Below are 12,586 nucleotides of genomic sequence, written 5' to 3' on the forward strand. Positions count from 1 at the left end.
CTTAACTTTTTTCCAGGTGTATACATCTAGTGAAACTGACTGAACTAAGATTATCCCAGGGGTGTAAAACAACACTGATCATGTAATATATTGTCAAATAATAGAATTTGTAAATTATGCAATTTCAAATATTAAATATGAGGGTACAAAATTTACAACATACTACATACTTTATACTTTGTAATTTTTTAAATGTGAAATCAAAGCCTTAAACACTTAAGTCTTAGTACTTGTATTTTTTAACACTCAGAAAATGTTTTTTCATAGTGTTATTCTCAATATAATTTCTTCACATATAAATCCTACACCTGCTACATGGAAAGTAAAAATAGTGTCAATTTTTATAAAGTTGAACATAAAAAAACAAAAAATAAATTTACTGAAGGTTTAAAATGTCACTTTTATAATAAATCATGTCAGGATTCAAGCTTGTCCTAAATGTTAACTTAAGCTTGAAAATAAATAGTTTGTATACTTTCAAAAATATATTGAATCAGAAATATATTTTAAGTGATATAAATTTAGTGCTAAGTCATTAGGACTTAACTTCTTTAAAATCATATATTAAATGAGCCTCACTGTTTAACTCTCAAATGATCAGTGGGGTCTATATAGCCTCTATCACCTTCTTAGACAAATTTTTCTAAGCTATTTTGCATCATATTGTTTGTAGGACTATAATTTTGTGGGTTATACAATCCATATTAAAATATGAGCCACAGAAAATTGTTTAAACAAAAATATTATTAATATTGCAACTAATTCCACTACTTACTGCTGATGTCAACTATGTTTTTACATAGAAATTGAGTGATTTCACCTAAATTTTTGGTCAATTCTTTATACTGAGTGTTGTAACAAACAAAAATTTAAAATTACTCAATTGGATGCAACATGTACACATAGCATAAAAATAAATCAGTAAGTTGAGGGTTAAAGCCTCTCACCTGGACTAACTCTGTCATAGTTATTTTAAACAATTATTGAAAGACTAGGTTGACATTAAGATGCTGATGATAAGATCCTTAAACACTATCCTCTTTCAAAAATATATCAGACAAAATATCCATAATTATGACATGCAAAAGAGGTTAAAACTAAGAGTTTATGGTTATGTAGGTAATATCTTGCCAGATTATTAAAAATATCAGCCAAAATGTTTTTTGCAGCGAAGGTATCCAACTGATGAAACAATGCATTCTAACATTTATAAGTAAGAACATAAGAAAAGTATATTTCATTACCAGGTTGAATTTCATCTTCATTCTAATAAGACAGCTTGCTCTAATCGAAAGCTAATATTAATTTAAAAAATAACTAAAATGTTTTAAAGATATTTGTCAAACTTAAGTAGAAAGTACACTTTCATATAATGGTGATTAACACAAGTACTTTTCAAATTTAAATATCAAGATAATGCATATAATGTTCGGCTGATAACACAGGCTCGCGATGGTTATATTTTCTTGAAATTTTTACATGTTCTACAGTAATTCTTGTATGCTGAAACTGAAAATATTCATTTCTCTTCATCATGAACATATTTTTCACAAAACATCATATGTTATTTTACATAAGTGAATCATTTTCATTGAAATCAGGTCACATTTTTTATTGCTTAAAATGTTGACAACCACTGGCTATAGATTTCTCTTGACCAATCGCGACGTGAATCTTATCAATCTTTCTAGAATTCATGAGAAACACAGCACTAATATATAAATGGTTAACAGGCCACATTATGTGTCATTTCTGGATAGTATTTGTTTGTGCATGCCATTTTACATTAACTTTACTTTTCAATATTATTTATTCCTTGCTATGGCAACAAGAGGTTGTGTAAATAACCCAAACATATTGTATTTGTGGGAAATTTATTGTACAGAAACAAAGTCAAAACATTACAGAATTCATTGAAAAAGTGTATTATGTGTATTTTGGAATAAAACTTTGGGACCAAGACAAATCATGGGCTCCACACAAAGTTTGCACTGTTTGTGCCAAAAAGTTGAGACAATGGACTAAAGGTAAGAAAAAGTCTTTGCCTTTTGGAATTCCAATGGTCTGGCATAAGTCTATAAATCATAGAGATGACTGCTATTTCTGCTCATGTAATGTGCAAGGCTACAACACTCAAAATAAACAGTAAATTTCTTATCCAACTCTTCAATCTGTTATAAGACTTCTTGCTCATGGACCTGATGTACCTGTATCTACTCCACCATAGACTCTTAACCATTCCATTATGAGCTGAGTGGAATTCACCTAGCTTGATACCAGGAAAGTATCTATGAGAGTAATTGTACTATAATTTTTGAAAATGTATGCAAATCTTTATAACATTTTGCAGATTATTAGTAAACATTATAAGGATTTCATACACAAAATATCTGGTATTTGAATTCTGTTTTAAGATATTTTTATTAAAGATTTGTTCATGAATTTTTCTTTCAGAATGTTGACTATCCGACGGACAAAGTAATTTTGATTTTAATATTAAAAATACTTTTCTTTATCTGAAATTTGTCAAGTTTCATTTGCATAATATCTATATCCTTCTAGATAATCATCCAACATATTTTTAAATAAAACTTTATATTTAATCTGTTATTTTATCAATTTTAACTCTATATGGCAATACTCGTAACCATCATAACAATTAGGATATAAATCTAAATTACCTTTGTTCTAGAGTAATTGCAAATTGTAATAGGAAACCACAAATGTTTATTCTAAAATAGCTTAAATCTCTTAACAGTATAAAGCAGAAGCTTTTGGTGTGTATACTCCATGAAGGTTTTTATTATTTTTCTTTCATTATCTTACATAACAACTTTCTATTTTTATTATTTTAGTTACTTTTATAATAATAAACAGTGAAAACAAATGAAAAATAAAAAACTTGTGATTAAATATCAAATATTTCTATTTTCAGTAAAGCTTTATATTTTATTTGTTATTTTTGTACTGTAACGTTGTTCTCCAAGTTGTATATTAGTAATCAAAGTATAACAAAAATAGGGGTTGCAAAATAAATATATAGTATTATTAGTAGTAATTACAAAATTAATAGTATTCTGTTCTTTTCAGTACGGACAGTAAATTTCCAACTAAATCTTCTGAGAGTTCCTTCTAATTTTTTACACATATTTCCTATTGTTATTTCACTGTTAGCAGCTGAAGTAGAAACCTGCCAAATATAAAGCAATGAATCGCCATTCTTGTTTAGGTATTAACATACTTTGACACCATCAATATCAAATAAGATCATGTCATGCAATTTCCAGAATATTCCCTGCTTTGGAAACACGGTGGGATACGACATATCAACTTGTTCACAGTATAATAGTTACACCGACAATTGTCTAAAGTATTATAAAATGTACATGACTTTGTAGAAAGTCTGGGCAGAACTAATAAGTCAAAAAGCGGAAGTATCCTACAGAAACTATTCAGATCGCTGTTCAGTAGGACAGAATTTGCCGGCTTCTTTACAATACAGTTGTTGCAAAAAGAATTGTCTAAAGTACTTTATAAAAGTGAGAGAAAATATTTATGATATGGCTCTGTATAAAGTTGTATCCTATCAAATAAACTTGCTAGTCATCTTTCTTAGTGTTCGGGATTTAGCATATGTGTAAATGCTTATGAACATAATGTTTCCTATATTACCATGCTTACACAGTAACCAATAAATTTGTAGTTTCCAGTAATATAAATATGGCTCGTTTTGGTTGGGCTAGTATTCTTGGGCTTAGCCTTCCTCATTGTAACTTTAGAAACAAATTATTCACCTGCAAACAGCAAGTTCAATTGGGTGTTTATGTCAAGATGTTCATTTTCATGTGTTAAGATCAGTTGATCAGTGATAAATTTATTTCTTAGATTTTCACAAGTTACATAAACTTTTCCTGAATTGCCAAGTCTTTAGTTTTGTATAGCTTGTTTTAATTCTACCTTGATGTAAATAAGTAGAAAATAACACAAGTTCTTTCTTTGTAAAATACAGTAACATATTGGCTACCATACATTACATATGTGTGTGTGTGCACATTATATATATACAACTAATGTTTTCAAATAAATACTTAAATGTCAGTTATTTTTCTTCAAACATAAAAAAGTAAATAAAAAATACTTGGAAAACAATATCTACTACTTACAATGCTACAAAGTCCTTATTTGCACTCATGAGCCATACTTGCTAAGCCTTGTCAAAATTCACATGTGGAGATGGAAAAATAAGAATTTTTGTAGACTTTATATAAGCATTTTGGAATACAAAAAATTATAAATTACTATACCAATACCCCAAAAATACACTGTAATTTATCAGGCTTCCTAACTAAACTGTATTTGGGTCTACAAAATATAATTCCTATTCACAAAGTAGCCTTGATAGTAATGCTTCAAACTTTCCAATGATATAAGAGCATTTCTCTCGTAAATAACTTAGGAAGACTGTCAGAATCATGTAGAAGAATATGTAGCTTTTGAGTGATTATAAAGTTATTGGTATATAAAAGTAGGAGTAGATAAATAAGTCTTCTTAAATGATGAAATGGTGGACAGAGCAAATATGTTGGGTTTGCTAAATATCATGATATCCCAGCAAATAGAAAAGGTAGGAGGTTCTTATTTTATATTCTAGCTTGCCAATATCAAACATTTGAGTTTCTAATTCATACAAAATTATAGACATTGTATTGTGGGCATCATAAAATGTAATCTGACCAAACCCAGAAAACCACGTACCACATGATACATAAAAATCAGCATTTAGCCTTTTTTTTAAATATTTAGTTTCAAATTAAGAAACTAACTAACGTATAATACTAAATTTTGAATTATAATCTACAATTCGAAATCAAACTTATTGACATATGTTTATAAAATAACAGCTAAATAAAATGTTGAATGTAAATCTACAAATGTGATGACATGCCCTCTGACCCCTACCCATCTTGATAGGGTTAATACAGTTTTATCTGATTCTGAATCTAATATCAATAGAAATGATGATAGGGGTTGTTTTCAACCTGAAATGTCTGGTGAACCACAACTTTTCACACAAAGTGAATTTAATGATTTGGGCCTTTCAAAGGATTCTTCAGAGATTTTGAGGTCCAGACTTCATGCTAAGAACTTACTTTCAACAGGGATATAATTTTACTGGTACAGAAATCTTGAGAAAGAGTTTATACCATTCTTTCTGCAAGAAGGTTCACTGGTTTATTGAACAATATTGCTGAATTAATACCAATGCTGGAGCTGCAGTCTATGAACCAAGTTAGTGGTGATTGTTCATTGATTCCTCCAAAAGATGTCTAAAAGGTGTTCTCCTTCAGAATGGTAACATATATGCATCTGTTCCTATTGCTCATTCAGTTCACTTCTTCTTAATAAGGTCAAATAAAAAGAACATGGTTGGCTACTTTGTGGAGACTTAAAAGTCCTTTGTATGTTGTTAGGCCAACAATTAAGTTATACAAAGTTTCAATGTTTTTGGTGTGAATGGGATAGGAGAGCATGAAATCAGCCTTATACCAGGATTGAAAAACATTGAAAGTGAAAGTTTGGTTGACACAAAGAAAGTTCTATTACCTTCACTTCACATTAAACTGGGCTTGATGAAGAAGTTTGCACAGGCCTGAGACAAACATGATAACTGTTTCAAATAACTATGTGGGTAATTCCCAGCTCTTTCAGAAGTGAAACTTAAAGAATGGATTTTTGTTGGGCCACAGATTAGGAAATTGACTTTGGATGAACATTTTGAAAGGACAATGAGGAAAGTTGGAAAATGTTATTGACAAATATTTAGGAAACAACAAAGAACCAAATTACAAAACATATTGTCAATAACATGCTCAATAAATTAAAAAAGTTGGGTTGTAATATGAGCTTGTAAGTTCATTTCTTACACTAACATATTGACTATTTTCCTGAAAATCATGGTGCTGTTAGGGTAAAAACAAAGGAAAAGGTTTCATCAATACATCAGGGAAATGGAGAGGAGGTATTAGGGAAGGTGGAACATCAGCATGATGGCTGATTACTGCTGGTCATTGAAATGAGATGCTTCAGATGCAATACATAAAAGAAAGACCACAACATGCAGTTTTGAGACTAAAAGACGTAGATTTCACACAAAAAAATCAGGATGAATTAGGATGCATATTTGCTTGACATCAATATTCTTCCCTTTTCTACTGTTTGTTTGTATTTTTGTTAACAAACATAATAATAATAAAAAAATGTTCATTGTGGTAAACAAAATAATGATTTGATCTAAGTAAGTTTTTTTTGTTCTCGATTTGTAAAAAATCCTTCAGTGATAGAAAAAAATTAATATTATTTTTGAAATCTGCATAACTGAATTATGGAATATCAGTTATTAAAACCAAAACAACTTTTATGAAGTTTAAATTCAAAGGCCTGTGTAATTAAACAGCTGAATTTTTTATTCTGGAATGTCCAAGTATGTTGTACAATACTTGGCTGATGGCTGAAACAGATAAATAACACTACACAAGCTGTTTAATCTAAGTAAATTATATCCAGGTTAAATCTGATGTTTCATATTCATATGCTCTACTATTGTTAGCATGTTACTCAACAAAAAAAACAAACAAATTGGAATAACATATTTCATTTTTTCCTTACCTGTCCTTGTTTTCTCTCAGTCACCTGTATTTCTACATTTGAAGAGCAGGGTTTAACTTCATTCAGAGCAGTTGAAGTACTTGGTGTTTCATCATGTATTTTTTTCAAACTTGTTTTGTTTTCTACAGTTAATAAAATACTTTAATCATATGAAAAATATATTTGTCATACTTTATTGGATGTCACTCCAGGAACCAATGAAGTATCACAACAGCCACAAAAAAAGATATGTAATAAATTATAAAAGCTAATATAAATTAAAATATTGAAATTTCTTATTAAAAATATGAGTATGAATATACGATAAAAATGCTTAATTTGCTGTTATTGATTTTCTGAATTAGAACTGTTATAGAGTAGCACACCATCTTACACAATTTTGACATTATTGGAATTCAAACTGATCTTGACTCATATCCTCTCAAATTAAGCAAAAGCTGTAATCAACTAAATCATGAGGTCTTGAATGTTGGAAGCACCAGTTTGGTTAAATAAAAACTATGTTTTTGACCAATTTCTCAAGTGTTTAAAAACCTTCTCAGTTTGAAGTATGCATAGTCACATGTTAAAACATTTAACTCATTTTGACAGTTTGGAAAATTTGTGAATATAATTCTCCACTAACTTGGATTTTTAATAATGTAAGCCTACAAAACAAATTTAAAATCTTTAGTATATTAAATTTTCACTTAAAAGCAGACCTGCCTACTCCAAATTTTCATAATTTCAGCAAAACATGATGCTTCGACCAAGTTAGAAAATTATGTAAGGTATATTGACCTTATATCTGTAGAAATGATATAATAACCAATGGATGTGTTCTTATCTGCCAATTTCTGCAGATCAGCACAGAATACTGTTGTTCTACAGTTGTAGATGAAGGCAAATCACTGCTGAAACATCTACCTTGATTAATATTCAACCTCTTCATCATTCCTCACAGCAGTTGTGCATATCGTGAGAGGGTGTTAAGCTTTGCTTGGAAAACCAAAATGGAACAAGGGACAAGTAAGGGTGACTACTCTTCATGCTCTACTTGTTGTGAATACAAATTCCATCCAAGTTGCAACCAAGGACAATTTGGATGGCATGCTTTATTGGCTTAAAACCTTTATTACTTTAAATAAAATAATTTTGTGAATAAAAAGAAATAATAATAATAAGTTAATTATTGTTATTATTATTTAGGATGTGTGTGTGCTCCTGAAAAAGTTCTGTGCTCGTGAAAATAAAAGTAAATTCTCTCAGAGTCAATTCTGAGGGGTAGGCAGGTTTGTGTAAGAAATGAGACTTAAATGGATAAAGACTCTTGATATGAAATTGTTTTATCAACAATCTTATTTAACTCTTTCACTGTGCAATTAATTTTCAGGCAGATTCCCAAAAAGTGTCAATTATCCACATAGAAATGGCTTATATTGGTGAATTTCAAAGTCTCTATTACATATTGGCATGTAAGAAGATATATATACTATAATTCCTGAAAGTCACTGATAAGTAACTCACCTATAAAGCAATAAAATCAGCTCCAAAACAAGGAGAGTTAAAGTGTGCATCACCAAGTGACATATTATATGCATATAAAATGAGGCATATAAACATCCAAGTTTCACAGCATACAAAACAGATGGCAACATACACACAAGTTTGGTGATTGTTTGAAGTACAGGGGGATATTCCTGCATATTGCAGCAGAAGGAAACTTTTTTGGTAGCCATGGGGTAAATCAGAATTTTGCAGCCAGTAGGTACATATGTTTATTTAGATATATCCAAACTATGCAGCAAAAGGAATAAGGTAACTAGAAATTAAAAATTCTAATGTTATACATGCAAATGTTTTTTTGTTTAATTTTATAAAATACATATAACAATAATTGAATAAACTAATATAAAAGCTGAAATATTTTTACCGTTCATTGCTTTCATTGATAAATTGTGACCCCTGACTTCAGTCATTGCTGGAGACTCCAGAATATTAAATAATGAAAATTTATCATGTTTGACTTTCGATGATCCCACTATGGTACAGCTGGAAAGTGACCAAGTTAGTATCAATTTTAATAAGTAAACAGAAAAAAAACAGCAATAAAAGAATCACTGAACATTCTGTTTGCTTTTTTTAAGTGAGTTTTAAACATTAATTTGATTGTACTAGTTAATGGTTTGTTCTTTTCCACCTAATCTTGTTTATAAAATTAAGATGTCTGGTAAATGTATGCTGCAGATTTGCAAAATTAAAATTTTTTTTGTTATTTCTATCTGTAAGAAATACTTTTCAACTACAAGAAATGCACTTTCTGTGGTTTTAGTGTTGGCAGATCCACACACACTAGATAATTTCAAACTTAAAAGAAAGGCCAGTATATGTAGAACTCTTACTTATTACAACTGAAAAACAAGTTACAACTTAGAAAATGTAACATTCACTTTAAAAAGCACACATTATAAATTACAGAATATCTCCCACTCAATTCAAATCAGAAGTTAATGTGTGAATCAGTTGATGAGACATTAGTTACAGAAACACAGTGTGACCTACTGTGATTTCTTTGGAAAGGAATTATTTGTTTCGTATTTGCCAAAAATTAATCATAATTGTAACTGAAAGCTACAATTATCACTGTGAATGAAAGAGATCCTATCAGAAGGACATTATTACAGAAAATTTAAGTGAATGATTTGAATGTTTTGAACTGGAATTCTTTGTTTAAAATTTACCTGAAGATAAGTTTCAAACTGTTATTGGTATATCCATTTACAAGTGAAAGAGACCATGCTCATTCATCATTAAAATCTGAATATAATGTAAATAAGTCAGCAGAACATTTTATGGTATATAAAAAATGTGAGTTCAATGGGTAGCATTAAGAGTTAAAGCATATCAATATGCATATCCAATTTTTTTAAACACTTGAGCAAGTGTTTAAAGGAATTTCCATACAATATTTTTTTGTTCCCAAACACAAAATATAATAACTATTTGCAAGTTGATATAAAGATTTGCATTATAATTAAAAAGAAATAAATGTCTGAATAGCAACAAATGTGTTACTACGAGGCCATCATGCTTGTAAATTAATTACCAACCGTAATTAATATCTAACAGATGCTGAAACTTATGAGTATTCTTGTTCCACTATTTGAAAACAAGTAGTAATAATAAAAAGAATGTCTACATCTGAAATTGGTAGGGATAATGAATTTGATATCAACACTTAAAGTTTGTTTGTTTGTTTTGAATTTCGTGCAAAGCTACACAAGGGCTATCTGTGCTAGCCATCCCTAATTTAGCAGCGTAAAACTAGAGGGAAGGCAGCTAGTCATCACTGCCCACCGCCAACTCTTGGGCTACTCTTTTACCAATAAATAGTGGGAGTGACCATCACATTATAATGCCTCATGGCAGAAAGAGCAAGCATGTTTGGTGGGATGGGGATTTGAACTTTGAACCCCCGACCCTCAGATTGTGAGTCGACCGCCCTAACCACCTGACCATGCCAGGTCCAACACTGAAAGTACACTGCAAGGATACCAATGGAAACCTGAATATACTAAAGACAAAATATTACAAAACAACAATGCAAAAATACTGTTTGGCAATGTAAATGCATGCTGTTCTAATCATAACTGGTGCAAATACAATTACTATTAAATTCTTCTATAAACAAAAGTGTAAACATTGTAGAAAGTTTGAGTTATATTACAGAAATTAACTACCATTTTCAGATTTGGGGATAAAATGTTATTTAAGTAACTAACTAATGTAATAATATTACTTTTGTAAATAACAGGGTATTATAATGTGTTACATTTTTAATGGGAGTAATAATATTACAGTTACTTTCAACAACAACAAAAATAATGAGTTTGTCTTCTTATCTTCTCCCTTCTGTAACATACTTTGGTTTTAAAAGAAGAAAAAGCACTAACGTAAGTTTCAGTTTCTAAATTCTAAGCAAATAAAAAATCAAACCGATGTGTTATATATGACCTTCCTTTTACTAACTGCCATGACCAATTTAGGTAAGCAGCTAACAAAATGGCTTTCATACAAGCTTTATCAGCACTGAGGTTTTAGTTTTGTTTTTATCTGCTGCATAGATGCGCAGTATGCAGAAATATTAAACAGTTGCATGAACAGCATTAAAAGGCAAAGCATCGATACCAGCTAGTAAACAGCCTTTGCTTTAGTAACCATGTTAAACTATAAAAGATCTGTGATGAAATAATTCAAAAAACACATTAAATAAATTAATTTCCAGTTACTTAATTAAAAAATTATGGAATAATGAGAATAATATTTTTGCTGGACAAGACAAGATAAAGCATGTTTGTTTTTGAGCAAAGCCACACTGAGCAATCTGCTGTGTCCACCACATGGAATCAAAACCTGGATTTTAGCCTTGTAAGTCCATAATCTTTCTGCTGTAAAACCAGTGGATGACAAGAGAAAAAATATATAAAGACTAAACATGTAATAAATAACACAGCATGCTACTTTTTTATTAACTAATATGTGAAAGATAGCATACTACTTTTTTCTGACAAAACAAGTAACAAGTTATTTTATACATAAAGAGTATCTTACAAGAGATGCAATATCTACTGATCTCTGTCTTGTATGTCAAAAATTCTAATTTCTTTTCAGAGATTAGAGGTTATCTCAGGTTTAGTTTCCTAATTATATATTAAGAAATAATGTGTTTGTCAAGCATGAATCAACATCACACTATCATAAAATGACCAAGATTGAAACTTTACCACATTATAACAATACTGAGGAAGATAGTGTTGGGAGTATCATCTATGTTATTTTAGCTGTTGAACTTTAAAGGGAATAACTCTCAGCTGTTAAGAAACAATGTATAGGACACAAAACTTGTATAGCTTTGGATGGAATAACTCCAAGTTGTTAAGGAATAATGTATAGGACATAAAACCCATATAACTATGGTAGAAGTAACTCTCAGCTGTTAAGGAACAACGTATAGGACGTAAATCTGTGTAACTATGGAGGGAGTAACTCTCAGCTGTAAAGGAACAATGTATAGGACATAACACCCATGCAACTATGGAGGGAATAACTCTCAGCTGTTAAGGAACAACATATAGGACATAAACCTGTGTAACTACAGAGGGAATAACTCTCAGCTGTTAAGGAACAACATATAGGACATGAACCTGTGTAACTATGGAGGAAATAACTCTCAGCTGTTAAGGAACAACATATAGGACATAAAACCCACGTAACTATAGAGGGAATAATTCTTAGCTGTTATTTTAAGGAACAATGTATAGGATATAAAATCCATGTAACTATGGAGGAAGTAACTCTTAGCTGTTCAAGAACAAGGGATAAAACATAAAACCCATATAACTATGGAGTGAATAACTTTCAGTTGTCAAGAAACAATGTATAGGACATAAAACCAATGTAACTATGGAAGAAGTAACTCTCAGCTGTTAAGGAACAATGTATAGGACATAAACCTGTGTAACTATGGAGGGAGTAACTATCAGTTGTTAAGGAACAATGTACAGAACATAAAACTTGTGTAACTATGGAGGGAGTAGCTCTCAGCTGTTAACCCTATCGGCACGGGTACCCTTTACTGCGCATGACACAAGGTTTTAGTGTCTTACATTCAAAATGTTATTAAACTACTTTTTGTTTATGTTAAACCCATTAGAATAGTATAAAATCATAGCTAATAATCCATATTTTAGTAGTATACAAGTTTTAAGTTCTTCATTCTAAAAGAAACTACATAAAAAATCCTGAATTTCAACTAGTGTAACACACACACATGACAAATTTTATCTTAGCATGTAATCACCCACATTTTATCCATCACCCCTCGAAAATGTAAGAAATTAAACATAAAATGCTCTCTATAAAATCATTATTGCTCAAACAG

The 12,586-nt window shown here is 30.3% G+C and overlaps 1 protein-coding gene across 4 annotated transcripts in view; it reads right to left on the bottom strand.

The window, feature by feature from the left end:
- LOC106460460 (G patch domain-containing protein 1-like) overlaps positions 1-12,586 on the bottom strand; it is a 172,570-nt gene that overhangs the window by 47,207 nt on the left and 112,777 nt on the right. For all 4 annotated transcript variants that reach the window (XM_013920154.2, XM_013920156.2, XM_022387179.1 and 1 more), the window contains exons 13-14: positions 8,579-8,697; positions 6,667-6,788 (exon numbers count right to left, since the gene is read on the bottom strand). In XM_013920154.2, the coding sequence (XP_013775608.1) occupies positions 6,667-6,788; positions 8,579-8,697 (241 nt within the window). The remainder of the gene's footprint in view (positions 1-6,666; positions 6,789-8,578; positions 8,698-12,586) is intronic.

Source organism: Limulus polyphemus, unplaced genomic scaffold (assembly GCF_000517525.1).
Source record: "Limulus polyphemus unplaced genomic scaffold, Limulus_polyphemus-2.1.2 Scaffold774, whole genome shotgun sequence".
Classification (NCBI taxonomy): domain Eukaryota; kingdom Metazoa; phylum Arthropoda; class Merostomata; order Xiphosura; family Limulidae; genus Limulus; species Limulus polyphemus.